This window comes from Leptinotarsa decemlineata, unplaced genomic scaffold (assembly GCF_025532065.1).
Source record: "Leptinotarsa decemlineata unplaced genomic scaffold, Ldec_3_MD MMD2_tig00000576_RagTag_RagTag, whole genome shotgun sequence".
Taxonomy (NCBI): domain Eukaryota; kingdom Metazoa; phylum Arthropoda; class Insecta; order Coleoptera; family Chrysomelidae; genus Leptinotarsa; species Leptinotarsa decemlineata.
This window is the reverse complement of record NW_027412551.1, coordinates 9,292,976-9,309,677: the sequence shown is the minus strand read 5'-3', so window position 1 is coordinate 9,309,677 and position 16,702 is coordinate 9,292,976. Positions and strand designations below refer to the sequence as shown.

The window sequence follows — 16,702 nt, the reverse complement described above, 5'->3', positions numbered from 1 at the left end:
ATAAGGATCATCTTCAATCAATTGGTGTACCATTTTAATTTTGTATGGATGATACCTATTTCTTTTCAAAAGTCTCCACATAGTAGAAGGAGGCACTTCACAAACATTCGCGATGGAATAAGTAGACTGTTTAGGATTTACCACCATCTCACCATCTAGTTGTGAATTTGGATACAAGTTCATTGAAAATCCTTTTGGCCTCGTGAAAGTAACGCGTCCATTTTAGAGATTGTTGACGTGGTACCTTTCTACAAGTAAAACCGAAAACTAAATGAGAATATTTTAACTGAACAATGATGTTCATTGTCGTACTGACATTTTTTGTCATTTTTATAAACAGAAAATAACTTAACAAACCCTATTGGATGGTTGGAATTGCCGTATGGCAGATAAAAAGGAATATTTCTAGAAATATAGATATTAATGTGTTTGTCTTCAGGAAATCATTAAATGTTTCGCCATTTTGTAGTAGACGAAGATATTGACTGCATATTCTAGGGTTGTGAAGTCTTCGTCAGGACCTTCAAAATGATATGTCACAAGACCCCCTTTCCATTTAATTTTTTTTCCAGATGGCGGCCAGTCGCCATCTTGAAAATTTCATCTGTCAATTTCACTTCAAAATAAAGTATTCATGCATTAATTTCATTATCTCAAATTTCAATTTTTTGAGTTGACCAGTTAAAATATAAAAGGGGGGGGACATTAAAGAAATGCACTGTATATGTAGGTATGGTTCAAAAAATAAGGTGAATGTTCTAATTTTGCGGTCTGCGTACATTCCATAAGCGATTTTTGTTATTTTTTTATGTTAGTACACTCGTCTCGAATATATGTTCACATTTTGAACTGTTCAGCATATTTAGTTTGTTGATGAGAACCATGCAAGTTTGCGTGATCAGCGATTTTCTGCTATTGAAAAGAATTTGTTCAAAATTTTAGGTAGAAGACGGAAATAAGTGCTCAGAAACACATGACACGTTGACAGTGGCATACGGCGATTGTACTCTGAATCAGAGAAATGTTCACAAGATTTACAAGCTTTTCACAGAAGGTCGAGAAGATGTGAATGACGACGCTCGCCCTGGACGCCACAGCACATCAACAACCGATGAAAATGTTGAGAAAGTGAATCACTATCAGAGAAGTTGTTGAGGATGTCGACTAATTAGTTAACTCATGTCATGCAACTTTTTCCGAAATTTTGGGCATAGGCATTTTGACCAAAAAACCGTCTCATGAGCATCGCTCAGGAATTGTTGAATGACGTCAACGGCGATCCAGATTTGTTTGAGAGGGTCATAACTGGTGACGAATCAAGACATCGAAATCAACCTCCAATCATCCCTATGGAAGAGCCCAGAAGAGCCAAGTTTGATCAACTGTCAAGGTTTGCTCACCGTTTTTTCGATTACCGTGGCGTAATGCACAAGGAGTCCTTGCCAAATGGTCGTACGGTCAATAAGGAGTATTATCTGGAAGTTATGTGCCACTTGCGAGAAGCAATACGAAAAAAACGTCCTTAGAAAATGACCTTAGTCATTCCCCAGCCATCATATGCACCAGATTTGGCCCTTTGCGATTTTCTCCTATTTCGAAGATTGAAAAGATCATAAAAGAACGGAGTTTGGCGACGATTGCGGAGATAAAACCGAATCGCTGAGAACATACTAAAAAGTGCATATCAGAACTGTTTTGAGGATTGGTGAAAATTCACCTTATTTTTTGAAGAGACAGCGAACACTCAATGTCAAAAATTGATCATTCTCGAAATATTCATCTGTTTATTGAAAAAAAACAGGAATTCGGCTATCGAATGAGTGATTTTTCCATGAAAGAGACAAGGTGAATGTAATAATTCATCAAAATACTTCATTTCATCGTTTCGTAGACTTAACATTTCCAAAATGTTATACAAGGTGTTTGGAATCGGTGAGTAATTCAGCAGATACATAAATGAGGATGGATAAATGTATGTTTGTGGCTCTTTCACGCCTAAACGATTGAACGGATTTAGATGAAACTTTACATAAATACAGATTATACATCAGAATAACATACAGGCTACAATCCACAAAGGTTTTGTGTAATTTTAGTCCTAATTTAACGATAAGTATTGAGTAAGTCGGAAAATTTCTTGCTCCCTGAGAGTTATCTTGGCGTGCGCTGCCTATACTGTTGGAGTTACATGCAGATAATGTAGGTCCGTAAGATTGTTTATCTTAAATAAATCTAAATAAAAATCCTCTTATGTGGTAGCCACTGTATGCAAAATACTGAGCCATTAATACAATCAAATTGGGTACTTTTTTTTACAATGCACATTTTAGAATGTCTGTCAAATCCTTATTAAAATTGATATTTTCAGTATTTAATATAGATAAACTTTGTCTTTCACACTAAGTGATTTGGACGAATCGTTCAAAAGTTATCATGATAAGATTAACTTGACATAACGCAGTTAGCCATTAAGCGTCGCGTGTACTGTAAGAAGACGGGTGACGATGCGCAGGGGTAGAGAAGCGGTCTAAGCAATGAAGCGCCATCGCCGAGAACGCGACCCGAACGTGGGCAGAAGCGTGACGTCGCTGACGGTTGTGTTAGTTTTGCATATTTCTTTATAGGTAAATAATTCGATTCTCGAAGCCATTCATTATTTAGTGCAGTTGATATATTATTTCAGTGACAACATTTCCAAAGTAAACATACAGGGTGTAACTGAATAAGTGTAAAACATTTAAGGAGGCGATTCTTCATCGAAAAAAAAATAGGATCTTTCATATAAAGAAACTTCATTGGAGTATCCCTTGTTAACATACAGCCCCTTGAAGGGGGTACATAAAATTTGTATTACAATTTTTTTCACAAGCACTGAAAAAGTTACAAAATTGAAATTGACCTGACGTTTTGTACTATCAAAAAGACACTTAGCCAGAAATTTATTTGGTTTACCCCATGGTTGTAAGGGGTGGAAAACGCAACCCCTAAAATTTATTTCCAATGTAACTTTTTGTCTTATTATTTGTTTACCATTTGAAAATTCATTTCCGATAGCCTGTTTCATTCTGAACAAAAAATGTCTCTTAGAGTTTTTGCCCAAAATAAACCAGTTCGCAGTAAAAAATTATTTTACGAACAACTACAGAGATACATCGTCATAAATGCGAACTGGATTTATTGTTATTTTGTAGTTGGTATCTGCATTAAACTAATTTATTGATAACAAAACACACAACATGTAGAAATCATAGTAAATGTTCAATATGTCTACCTTCAGACATTACACATGCGTCTAGACGTCGGCGCATTGAGCCACGTATTCGCTCAAATATTCCTGGAGCCTCTCTGATTACCCTGCACGCATCGATAATGCGGTTTCTTAAGTCCTCTACATCGCGAACAGGAGTACGATAAACCAAATACCCTAAATGGCCCGAAATAGAGAAATCGAAAGGATTGACATCCGGGGATCGAGCGGGCCAGTTCAGTGGTCCTCCTCGACCTATCCACTGATTTGCATATGTTTCAGTTAAATGCTGACGTGCTACTTGACTAAAATGGGTGGGAGCCCCATCATGCATGAAAAACATATCCCTTCTGACGCCCAAAGGAACTTCCTCCAGCAGTACTTGATGTACTTCTCTGTCATTGATGGTTAGTTTCGACAATAGCGTGAGGGTTTTCATCAGCCCATATGTGGTAATTATGAAAATTAATAATCTTGTCCCGAGAAAAACTATATTCGTTTGTGAATTCTATCGTCTTTAGAAAGTCACAATTTCTTCTAATCATTTCCAGCATCCAATTGCGAAATTCAAGACGGTTCGGAAAGTCTTGCGGTAACAGTGCCTGTACTCGTTGCAGATGGTGAGGGTATAAGAGTTGTTCCTTTAAAATTCGAAATACCGTCAAATTATCAACATTTAGCTGGAAAGCAATCTTTCTAGTACTGGTAGTAGGTTATTCTTCCATCAAATTAAGTACTGCTTCCTCAAGCTGTGGTGTTCGTACTTCTCGATGGCGACCACAATCCTGCGTTCTTTTGTCGAATGAACCATATTCTCGTAATCGTTGATGGAGTCGAGCAAATATTCTATGTGAAGGATGCTGCCGTTGAGGATACATTTCAGCATATCTTCTAGAAGCTTCTAACCCATTCCCCTGCGACAGACCGTAAACGTAATGCATATCACCCATTTCCTCATTTGTGTATGCCATTTTGATAACGAGTGAATCATTAAAGTAACAAATTAAGAACAGAACAACAACACACAATTAGTATTTATTCAATTTCGAAAATTCACAAACTGACAGCGTCAAACCAATTTGTCACTATCGCTAATAACGACCTAGTAGATAGATTAGTTTAGCATTTTCGCATTTATCTCTGTAGTTGTTCGTAAAATAATTTTTTGCTGCGAACTGGTTCATTTTGGGCAAAAAACCCAAGATACATTTTTTGTTTAGAATGAAACAGGCTATCGGAAATACATTTTTGAATGATAAACAAATGATAAGACAAAAAGTTACATTGGAAATAGATTTTAGGGGTTGCGTTTTCCACCCCTTACAACGATGGGGTAAACCAAATGAATTCATGGCTAAGTGTCTTTTTGGTAGTACAAAACGTCAGGCTAATTTCAATATTGTAACTTTTTCAGTGCTTGTGAAAAAAATTGTTATACAAATTTTATGTCACCCTTTAAGGGGCTGTATCTTAACAAGGGATGCTCCAATGAAATTTCTTTATATGAAAGATCCTATCTTTTTTCGATTCAGTTACACCCTGTATAAATTACTGGTGCTTGCTCTTATATCAACGTAGAGCCGAAGCTATTGAACCTAGAATCTTGAAATATGCAGGTAAATTCTTTGTATAGCGTGAATGAGCATCAAGAAAGGGAATTAGAATTTCCAACCCCAAGTAGGAAAAATGGGGGTTTAAAGATTGTATTGAATTTCGTCAGTTTTGAAGTTGGAAAGCTGAAGTTTTGGGTTGATAAAAAATATTGTAACTATTTGTTTAAAGGAATTTTAATGTGACAAACCAAATTCTATGCGGACGAAGCCGCGGGCAACGACTAGTATAACATAATTTTTTATTTCATATAGTATCCCAATGATAAATGCAACTTTTTTCACATTAGATCAATCGGAATATTCCACGATAGAGTTTCATCTATGTATAAACTCAACACTAGTTGACCTTTCAATGTTATTGTATCAACAGTAATGTGTCGTCAACAGTTGTTGACCTACATGACCTTTTATCATAGAAAAATGGAAATTTTTGAAATTCAAAGTCAATGTGTGTATATTCAGCCCGATATCTATTTGTCTCAAATCAGTCTCTATTTGTTGTTGTATGAATTGTAAATCTGCATTGAAATACATCAAAGGTGTTTTATCAGCAAAAACTACTAGTTTTCCAAAAAGGTATCATTCCGATATAGAATTCATATGAATGAGAAAGGCTAGAGTTTGTGGAGTACCCTACGGTACTCCACAAACAATAATTCTCTCTTTGTTTTCCAAAGACATGCCTTGATTTCTATCACCTACATAATTTTGTAACCATGAAAATGCACCACTCTAATTTCAATATTGTTCAAAAAAATGTCTTGATCAACAGTATGAAAAGCATTACAGAGATCTAATCAAGTAATCTAACTGAATATTAGACATCATATAATAATCATAATAATAATAAAATAACAGTCATATAATAAAATTCCAAACATCATGAAATCGATATTTGAGTGCTCATTTTCTTGGCAATAACTATTAGAGACGGTACCGTCAGCAGGAGGAGAAAATTGGACGATCTAACGCCACTTTCCCTCAATGGTGAGGTCATTCCTTTTGGAACAGAGGTGAAATATCTTGGCATTGTCCTCGATAAAAAACTCACCTGGAGCGCTCACTTGGAAAAAGTTTTACACAAAGCCAGACTGTCCCTATGGACATGTCTAAGGATTTGTGATAAAACTTGGGGTTTACGTTCCAAACAAATCCATTGGATTTATGTGATGATTGTCAGACCAATGATCACTTATGGTGCAATTGCCTGGTGGCCGAAGGATTTACAGAAAACGGCCCAGGCGAAGCTCTCTGACTTACAGAGACAGGCTTGTCTGGACATCAATGGTGCCACCAGTACCACACCATCAGCAGCCATGTAGATCCTTCTAGAGCTGCCTTCTCTCCACATTTTTCTGAAGAGAGAGGCTAGATGGACTGCATATAGACTTGTGCACATTGCCAATTGCACAAATCAAATCAATGCAGAGTGTAACAGACTGTTGGTTGACACTGGAAGTCATAGCATTCTGAAAGTGACCTCTGACTTTATGCCTCCAACTGTCAACTACGAACTGCCTTATAAAGTATTGTTCCTGAGTATAGAGGACTGGATTCTCCGGGAGAAGAAAATATTAAGAGCTCAAAGTTGTTGGTGCACAGGTGGATCAAAAACATCTTCCGGTTCCAGTGCAGGTGTTTTCAGTCCCAGACCCAGGACAGAGATATCAACTTGCCTAGGAACCTATGCAACTGTATTTCCAGCGGAAATTTACGCTACTGACTTGTATGCAGAGAGATTGGACGAATCCAACCTCATACATAAGTCGATAAAAATATTCTCGGACAGTCAAGCGGCGTTGGAAGCTCTTGGCTCCTACCGAGCAACGTCTAAATTGGTAGTAAATTGCCAAATACGACTCTCCTCGATAGGAAGACTTAACAGTTTGTCTCTGGTCTGGATTCCTGGCCATATTGGCCTAGAAGGCAATGAGGCTGGTGTCTCCCTTGCAAAGGAAGGTGCTGCAAGTAGTTTCATCGAACGACCAAAACCTGTCATTGAACACCTGGACGGCAAGAAGATTTATGAACTTCTGGCAGAATTTTCCAGGATTGGCTCACTCTTTGGCGTTTATTTACCCTTCGAAGCTTGATATCAAACAGTTGTTGGACTACAGTAGGGATGAACTAGGATGTCTAACAGGCCTTCTTACAGGTCACTGTCATTTGAATCATCATATGCAGAGTTCCAGACTGACGTAGTAGAAGTAGAAGAAGTAGAAGTAGAAAAATGATGAAACAGCAGAGCACATAATTTGTGCCTGCCCCGCTGGGACCGAATCAGGTTTTCAGAGTTCGGCAGAGTCGTACTCTTTCCATCTGACCTGAAATACCACTCACCATACAAACTACTCGGCTTTGTTAAGAAGCTGGGTTTAGTTGGTCGAGTTTGAATAGGTGTGAGCCACAATAAACCCTTGCGGGTTGCTCACTTTGGACCTAACCACGCCCAAAAGCCAGACCACCCGTTTTTGGCTTTAGTTTCAGGGCTTTGTAAAAATTAGAACTGTTTTTAGCAAATTTGATATCTTTTTGGATATTTTTTTTGAAATTCAAAAATTTTAATATTATTCGACATATTCAAAAAAAAACAAACCTCATTTTTTACTAATTTGTTTATGACTTCTGTAATTTTTTCAGCGCCTTTTCGAACTTTTCCTTAAACTTTCTACATAACAATACGAATCGAATGACTTCTTGATCGTAATTTTCGGAAGAAAATGGTACATTTGAACTAGACTATAGAGATAGACAGCGACTTTGTTTTGTACTATGTAGTGATGAATACAACTTTTCCAATCGTCCATGTAAGGAAATATAGCAAACTACACTCAAATGAAACGGTCAACTTACTTCTTCAAACCCACTGAAGAAAATAACTACGTCCACGACAAGAGGGCTTATTAAAGAAAATACGTTGGACACGGTGTTGGTAATGCCCATAAGAGTACCGGCGTGTATTGGAGATAAATCAATGTGGTTCACGTTGTAACCGGAGTAAACTGCCGAATTGAATCCCACTCCGCATGTCAATAGTACAACTGCAAGAATGTAATGTGACTGCTCTACGAACGTCAGAGAAATCAGTGTCAGTGCTGGCACGAACAGTCCTGAAAAATATGTGAATGTAATAAAAATCTAAGAATTAACGAGGTCTTACATTTTAACGTGCGATTCCCAGCACGGTTTTTTTTCAACTAATGAGGAATGAAATAGGTCAGTTATACGAAGAGGTCAATTTTTAGAAAGGTCGCTTCTAAACAATGATACAAGGCCGGTAATATGGTGTGATGTTTCTTAGTGGTGGCAATAAATCAGAATTCTCAGATGCGACAATGGAGATATCGAGAAAAACATGAAAAACTGCAAATGTCATTTTTCATTTCAGTTTGTTGGAGATTATTACTAGGATTTTACTAAGGTTTGGTACTATGATGTATACCATTTAGACGTTTTACCTCCAACATATTTTGAATATGAACCTGGATGCATTATGACGTCTTTTGAGATGATACTGCACCCTAAAAAAGGGAAGAAGCTTTTCAAATTCAGGTGAACCATTAGAAAAGTAGAAAACTGGAAATTAAAAATTTCTTCTAGGAAGTATTTTCTATAATTTGATAAAAAAGAATCAATTCTTCTTCTTCGATGTTTTTAGTTTCTTGGCCTTCTGTCATCTAACTGTCATTGAAGAAGGAAGAACACTTCGAAAAATATTGACAAAACCCAACCCCCTATTTTCTTAATTAGTTCTAATAATCAATTATTTGAGTGGTCTACTAGAAAATTGGAGGTTTTGCAACCTCCCAATGATTCTTTTCATTAATTACCTAAATTTTTTTCCCGTAACTATTACTTTGTTGGATTTTGAACTCTTCGTGAAATGAGTGGATAGATATTGCTAAAATTATAAGTAGGAATTTATTCAGGTACTACTTGAAACTCTAGATCTATTTCGTTTTTATCTGTCTTGTATTGTTTCCGAAATATTTGACATTTATAACAAATGATTGCATTGGAAGGACATGTCTCATTCGAATATCTGGTATCTGGAGAGTAGGAAGGGTGAGTGTAGATTCACAGCACTTAGGTCACATGTGACCCATTGTACAGCCTCCCGAGAAGTTGTCCCAGGTCATTGTCCTTTCCAGGAAGGTGAACAGGTCACTAGGAGACATCTCCTGTATATTGGCAGGTGCGTAGGCCAAGACTCGCCGAACACACACTTTCTTGGGCAACTTTGAGGCGTCTCACAGTAGCCTCTGCGAAGGTTTTGGAAGGTGCAGCGATATTACTGTCATTACGCGGCTTCTTCAACCTTCTTGGGATTCCCTCCGTGGAGGTGCACAAGTGAGGGAGCTTTCTTGCAGGGGCAGCCGATTCCTTGTCTTTATTCAAGACGGAGCTCTTGGCGCCCGCCGCAGGAAGTGCCCTTGCTGTTGGAGGTGATCTGCTATGTCCAGGCTCACTCTAAGCGGTAGATTGGGATGGACATTTCTGTTCATCCCCAGCCAATGCCTTAGATTGAGGTGAGCTTTTCTGTCCAGCGGCGGGATTGGTTTTTATTTTTGTTGTCTGCCACTGACCAGAAGTCCGGCGACCCCATCCATAAGACCACATTGGCGTCCCACCTGGGGACGCGCTCGATAGAAAGCCCAACCCACGGGTTCATTCAAATATATTCCTCATTTCAATTATTCTTTTTGTTCCTGTTGTGTGGCTCATAGAAAAAGGTTCATACGGAATGAATAACAGTCCAAATTTGTCAATATTTTATACAACATGTTCACAAAATGTATCTAATGAATGTATATCTTTTTTCCATATAGCTTTACGCAAGGAACATCCTGTATAATAATCACCTTCGATTGTATTCTCTGAACCAAAAATGCAAAGTTTTCATAGAACAAAAAGTTTCATTGAAAGGGGTATATTTTTAGAAGAGATTGATTTTTAGATTTTAACTTCTCCATCTGTGTCAAAAGAAATCAATTGATTTCCAAATGAACTTTTTTCAAGGACAAAACACAAGCATTACAGAAAAATCCTTACGGCGTTCTTATAGCGGTGCCTGTGCGAAAGTAGTGATTCACGGTGGATTTGAATCGCTGGAGATTAAATCCATTTGGAAAAACGTTCTCAGGAAGTTTCACATAAACGCCATTTTGAACCGCTCTCGGTGGAATCAAATGTGTCAAGTCTCTTGAACACCTCCCGTGGAAGTATCTATAGCAGAAAGATAAATCTCCAACCTTTCTTCGATCTTCCATGCTATCAAGGTTGCACGTCATATCCGCGTCTCCAATCAGGCGGATGGTTCTTTTCTGAATGGAATTTAGCAGCTTCAGGATATGATTGGGGCAGAGCTCCATACATGAGAACAATAATCCAAAGAAGGTCTGATACGACCTTTATTGAGCATCAAAAGTTGCTGAGGTGTGTACAGTTTTCTGGTTCGGAACAGTGTTCCAAGCTTTTGAGAAGCACCCTCGGCAATTCCTGCGACCTGATTGTGCCAAGACATATTGGTGTACATTTTATGTATGACCTAACATTATTATACCCGGTTCGGACATTTATTTTTTTAATAAAACCGATGCCTGCGTTTTTGTGGCATTGAATTGAACCTGGTTATTTTCATCCCAATTCGAAATTGCTTCTGGATCCTCATTGAGCAAACCCTCATGCCACACACGGTCAAAAGCCTTAGAACTATCAAGCTCTTGACCCTTCATGTTTCTCTGGATCTAGATCAAGAAAACTAGCATATTCTCCATCACGGTCAGGAATCCTAGTGGGCTCATTTATAATCTGAGTAAGTCCGGTGCTTATTGCAAAAGCCCCAGCTTCGCAACCTTGTTCGTCAATAATATTTGAAAATTTGAGCCATTCTATATTGACATTGAAGTCACCGAATATGAAAATTTGGCACTACTATGATTGATTTGCAGAAAGTCAATGCGTGTATCGCTAGGTGGTCGATAAACGATAAAGTTTCGGGGTTCCAGTATTTTTCCTCGTTGGCAGGAGAGATCGCTTCTGATGAAGCGATGGGGTTTGTTGAAGCACTGACTTTGGTTTCTGTGAGTGCAAGAATATGAGGACTATTTGTTTGCAGATGTTGGTGCACTGAGTTTATATTTGAGTTCAGTCCTCTGATGTTGCAGAAATCAATTTTGAAGCTGCTAGTGGGCCTCTTAACAATTGCAGTTACCATACTATTTTTCTGTGGACTGAGTTTACAAAGACCCTGGTGACTGTGTCAGAAATAGTGGTTCATCGTCCATGATGAATGGAAAAAAATAATGTGAACATTGAATTATACAAAAAATACATTCTCCGATTCGAACTGAAAGTAGCATCAATTTGATGAAAGTATATTTACAAAATACTTTCTATTGACCCTCTGAAAATTCCAGACTCTAGTTCAACTTGCCCCAATGAAACTGTTAGATTTGTGATATAGTATCCAATAATGGCTATTCAAATATTATCATTATCATCCATCGGATTTACTCACTAAATTCTTGCTTTTCGAAACCATTTGTTCGGCTTTGGTTTATGTGCATATTGGGCGTAAAATATATTACATTGTTCATAAAGAATAAACATAATAAAATGATCTCCAGTTAAATTCAACCGTGCAGGCATTTTGAGAAATCTGAATGGGACCTGCTAATACAACTGAATATTTCAAAGTTCACATTTTTTCCGCAGCCAATTTACATTCAATTGAGAAAATTTTTCCATGCCGTAAAGAATTGAAATATTAAAACATTTATTCCTATGAAAACTTTGCATAGTAAACACACTTCGAAAATTGATTGCGATAAAATAATAAACAGATTAGTTCCAGTGAAAAAAAGGCGTTCGAGCAATTTTTGAATATCAATGAAAGTCCCATAACAGAATAGAAAAAAGTATAATAGAACTAAGGAAAATAAGCAAATGAAAAATGTACTGCAAATGCATTTTTATTTTGAATGCCAAATATTTTGAAAACTATGCAAGATGAGTAAACAGTCTGTAATATGAAATAGATATAAAATTATATGTAGAATCGAAATCTGTATTAGAATGAAGGATATTTTATCAAAAATAAAAACAAATAACAAAATGTTCTTACTTACATTTTTTCGCAATATCTATCAACGCAGTTCCCGGAGAGTCACAGTATAATCACTAAAAAATGTGCTTACCTATGCTGTTGAAAATTTTTCTGCTCGCTCTCACATCAGTCAAACTTTTAACAATCAAGTAATCAGCCACGGGACTCATAAAAAGACTGAATATCCACATGGCTAGATAGGGGAGGGACGAAAGAGTACTATTCTGAAAAAAAAAACATCCAGGATTGGTTTCCACTTTTTTACATGCAACTGAAAGTCGAGCAAACGAATATCCTTTGGTTGTTATACAATTCTGAATATTGCCATCAGATATATTTGCACTTAAAATCTCCCTAGACCGTTAACTATTTCCCATTTTCTTTTGCATGCATCGACTTGCTTCAAAAGGAAAACACAATCAACAGCGATTATTACATAGCGTTATTGGAGAATATCCCTTTCAATTTAAGAAATATCTTAATGACCATATCGAAATCGATTGATTGAATAACAACGTTTCAAATTGCAAGTATCGGACAAGCTGAAATTTTTATTAAAAAATAATTTGTGCTTACCGAGGAAATTTCGAAATGTAAAATATTTTTCATATAAGAAGGAATTTCTGTGAGTAAAGTCCAGAATCCCAGGTTCTGTCCGCAATGGGCAACTAGAATAGCCCAAAATGGAAGTGAAGTCAATATGGATTTCCACGGTGTTGGTACTTTCTGAAAATATATCATACAATTAGGTATTAAAAATATGAAAAATGTAATAGATCATATTTGAATCATACTGAATAATATACATAATTCATTCAGTCATTTTCTGTTTTTTCATTTCTTTCTGATTCTCTAAACGTGTGAGAAATTGAAATGATGTACCAGACTTCGTAAATTGCAAACTCTTGACGATCCTTTTGGTTTTTGGTTTTCTAATGAACAGAAGAGTTTCAAAGTAAGTTACGGTGATATATAAATTAGTATGAATGGTTAAAATCTGAAATAAAATAAAATTTCAAAAGTATGTATGAAAAAAATTATACTCAATTAATGAAGTTTGATTGAGTTGAAAAAATTCAGTTTTTTTTCAATTGCATTCACAAAATTAAGTACGATGATTCCATTACTGGTTTGACAAAAAATGAATTGAATTCACAGACTAGACATATTTTCACTGAATACCTCTATACTGTATATGAATGTCTCTCACGTCGAATTCCTCTTGCGTCGAATTCTCACCCTCTCCATTGTGTTCACTCATCGAAATATATCCCTTCCATTGACTTCACCAAAATACGAACATTGTCGAAGATGAAATCAATTTCACATGGCGAGATTTCGCCGTACGACAATTCGACATAGCGGGAATTTGAAGTGAGGGGAAAAGAAGAATGCAGATTGCTTTTCTAATTGCAAACGGTCTTACTAAGTTCGAATTGTCGTTATTGTGAATTCAACTCCGAACTCCATATACGTCATCAAAAAACTAATTGATCAGAAGGATTATTTGTCATTGATATAAAAAATAATGAGGCAACTTTGAATAAGTAATCGGACTCGTTGCGATACTCAAGAAGTATAAGTAATAGATTATTTTGAAGCACCATTTTTTCCTAATTTTCGATAGGTTGATTGCTCAAAGTGAAGTTACGTAAAGTGGATCCTCCGGGAGATTGGTAGCAAATTGTCAAAAACAACTCCCTTAGATAGGAAGATTTAACAGATTGTCTCTGGTCTAGATGATATGAAGCTGCTGACTCCCCTGCAAAGAAGGGTGCTGCAAGCAGCTTCATCTGGCCAGAATCCGTTAATGGCATCGCGTTAGGCTTTGTCAAACAAACATTGAACACCTGGATGGCAAGAAGATTTTTGGACTTCTGGCAGAATCTTCCAGGATTGGCTCACTCCAAGGCGTTTATTCACCCTTCGAAGCTTGATACCAAAAAGTTGTTGGACTACAGTAGGGATGAACTACGTTGTCTAACAGGCCTTCTCACATATCACTCATTTGAATTATTATATACAGAGACTCGGCCTGTCGGAAGACAGTGTGTGTTGTCTCTGTTTGTAAAATGAGGAAACAGCAGAGCACATATTTTGTACCTGCCCCACTGGGGACCGAATCAGGTTTTCAGAGTTTGGCAGAGCCGCACTATTCCCATATGACCTGAAAGACCACTCACTATACAAACTAATCGGCTTCGTTGAGAAGCTGGGTTTATTTGGCCGAGTGTGAATAAGTGTAAACCACAATAAACCCTTGCGGGTTGCCGTGTAGGGTCAAATAGACCCACTAATTTGTGACCTAACCTAAGTTACCTGATATTGTATTATTTGTATTTGCAATTCCATTTACATATAGCTTGAACCAAATTGAAGAACGAAATCCAATGACAGATCCAAGTTAACGAATATCTATTTCACTATCCTAGATTTAATCCATTTTATGTTTATAGCTTTCTCAAATTTCCACCAGACTCATTTGAATATTTTCGACGTATCGGGAATTCGACGTAGTGATACCTACTTATTGATCCTAGGTGAATTATTCATCTAACATCGTATACTCACTACACTAATTACATTCGACTCACGTCAAATTCCCACTATGTCGAAATGTCGATTAATCGATTGGGTGTGAGATTTGCAAAATCTCATGTTTCTATCTGAGTCTTTCATTGAGGGCATAACGATAACGCCGTAACGATAATTCTACATGAGAAAATTTTGCCACTGTGAGAATTCGACACAGTGATACGCACCTCAAAGTATTCTCGTACCAGAATGAATTACGAGTATATTATTAATGATGAAAAACATTGAATTGAAATAAAAATAACCTCATACAATTTCTTACCTCCATATTCTCATTTGGTACTCCGTGTTCTATGTACTTTCTCTCTTCCGCTGAGATAGATTTATGCTGAGATGGAGAGTTGGACCCCAAAAAGAAATAAACCACTGACCATAGCATTCCCAAAGCTCCGTACACATAGAAAACAACAGGCCACCCGAAAGAGGAATCTGATATCAATCCAGCTATTGGTAAAGATATCACAGTACCAAGTGGTCCACCTGAGAAGTAAGAGGGAGTTTATTGTACTGTGGCAGAGTAACCTGCTCATAAAAAAATCGAAATTGTGATTTTGTTTGAGTATTCCTTATTCGAAAGTACACTGAAAATCTGTTTTTGACACAAAAAATATCAATGGTCTGCCAGAATATAGTCTTGAAACTGTTATTCGGGCTATAGTATGGTTTGGGCTTCCAGCAACTTCAGATTTTAAATACGTAGCTACATTGTTACAATTTTTTAATCAACAATGTACTTCCAATAATAATCAATTCGATCATTATCCTCCTGTTTCTAAAAAAATCTCACCTTTATTTCAATAAATTGAAGTATTAGTTATTGAAAATGTGTTGACCGCACAAGTACTATTTCAATCTTCAACAACCTACAGACTTTTATTGCTTCTATTTTGGCTCTAATAGTGTTCCATAATACTATATAATTCAATGTTGTCATTGCTCGTGAGAATGATATTTGTCGATGCGAGCCTAAAACGAAGGAATTACCATTTCTTGAGAGTAAAATACTATACTTTTTCCATGATTTCTATCAGGAATATTTCGAAAACTCATTTGTGACATCATTAAATTTCATTACAAGAAGTATTCTAAATAATTATTTGAAAACACTTCCAATAATGATATGAATAATTGTAGACTTTTGAAAAAATAAGGCCAGTCATCAAATTTTGCATGCTACGTACATTCGATTATCGATTTTTTTATGTTGGTTCACTTGTCTCGAACATATGTTCACGGTTTCAGCTGTTCAGCAGGTTTAGTTTGTTGGTGGGAGGCATAAAGAATTTGCATCAAATGTGTAAAAAATGGAATGGAATGCTTGAAAACACTTAAAATGTTGACAGTGACATACGGTGATTGTACTCTGAGTCAGAATAGTGTTGTTATGGATGTCGGTATGTCAGGTGGCTCATGCCATGCAGTTGGCTCATGCATTTTGAGCAATTAACGTCTGGCAGCGTAGTTCGTTCTAAAAGAAAACATCGCATGAGCATCGCTCAGGAATTGTTGAACGACGTCAACAGCGATCCAGATTTGCTTGAAAGGGTCATAACCATGCATTGACGAGTCATATGGTATATAGTGATGAAATCGAAACCAAAGTCCAATAATCCCAATGGAAGAGCCCAGTAGAGCCAAAACCAAAAAAAGTTTTCGAAATTCGGTCAAATGTTAAGGTTTTGCTCACTGTTTTCTTCGATCACCATATCGTAGTGCATCAGAAGTTCTTGCCACATATTCGTACGGTCGATAAGGAGTATTATTTTGAAGTTATGCGCAGCTTGCGAGAAGCAATACGAAATAAACGCCCGTTACTGTGGACAAACAATTAATGGCTTTTGCATTACTATAATGGGTCTGTTCGTAATTTTTTTGGCCAAAAACAACACCGTAATCATGCCTCAGAGTGACCGTACACGAGCCACATTTCGCGGTCGGAACGACCACACAATTGCAGTCGCGTTCCAGCGAACTCAAGCCGCCCATAAGGAATACTGTACGGAACGTACACGGGCGTTCACAAAAGTCAAAACGGGCTTCTGCAGTCAACTTGCTGCTGATCTCCACCAAGATGTCATCGCGGCATCCGCCGTACACTAACCACCAACTTGCAGTCGTAACCAACCGCGTACATATTGG

The 16,702-nt window shown here is 37.1% G+C and overlaps 1 protein-coding gene across 2 annotated transcripts in view; it reads right to left on the bottom strand.

The window, feature by feature from the left end:
* LOC111513562 (putative inorganic phosphate cotransporter) overlaps positions 1-16,702 on the bottom strand; it is a 37,507-nt gene that overhangs the window by 1,404 nt on the left and 19,401 nt on the right. For both annotated transcript variants that reach the window (XM_074174396.1, XM_074174395.1), the window contains 4 exons: positions 14,826-15,043; positions 12,545-12,694; positions 12,060-12,192; positions 7,714-7,970 (listed from right to left, as the gene is read on the bottom strand). In XM_074174396.1, the coding sequence (XP_074030497.1) occupies positions 7,714-7,970; positions 12,060-12,192; positions 12,545-12,694; positions 14,826-15,043 (758 nt within the window). The remainder of the gene's footprint in view (positions 1-7,713; positions 7,971-12,059; positions 12,193-12,544; positions 12,695-14,825; positions 15,044-16,702) is intronic.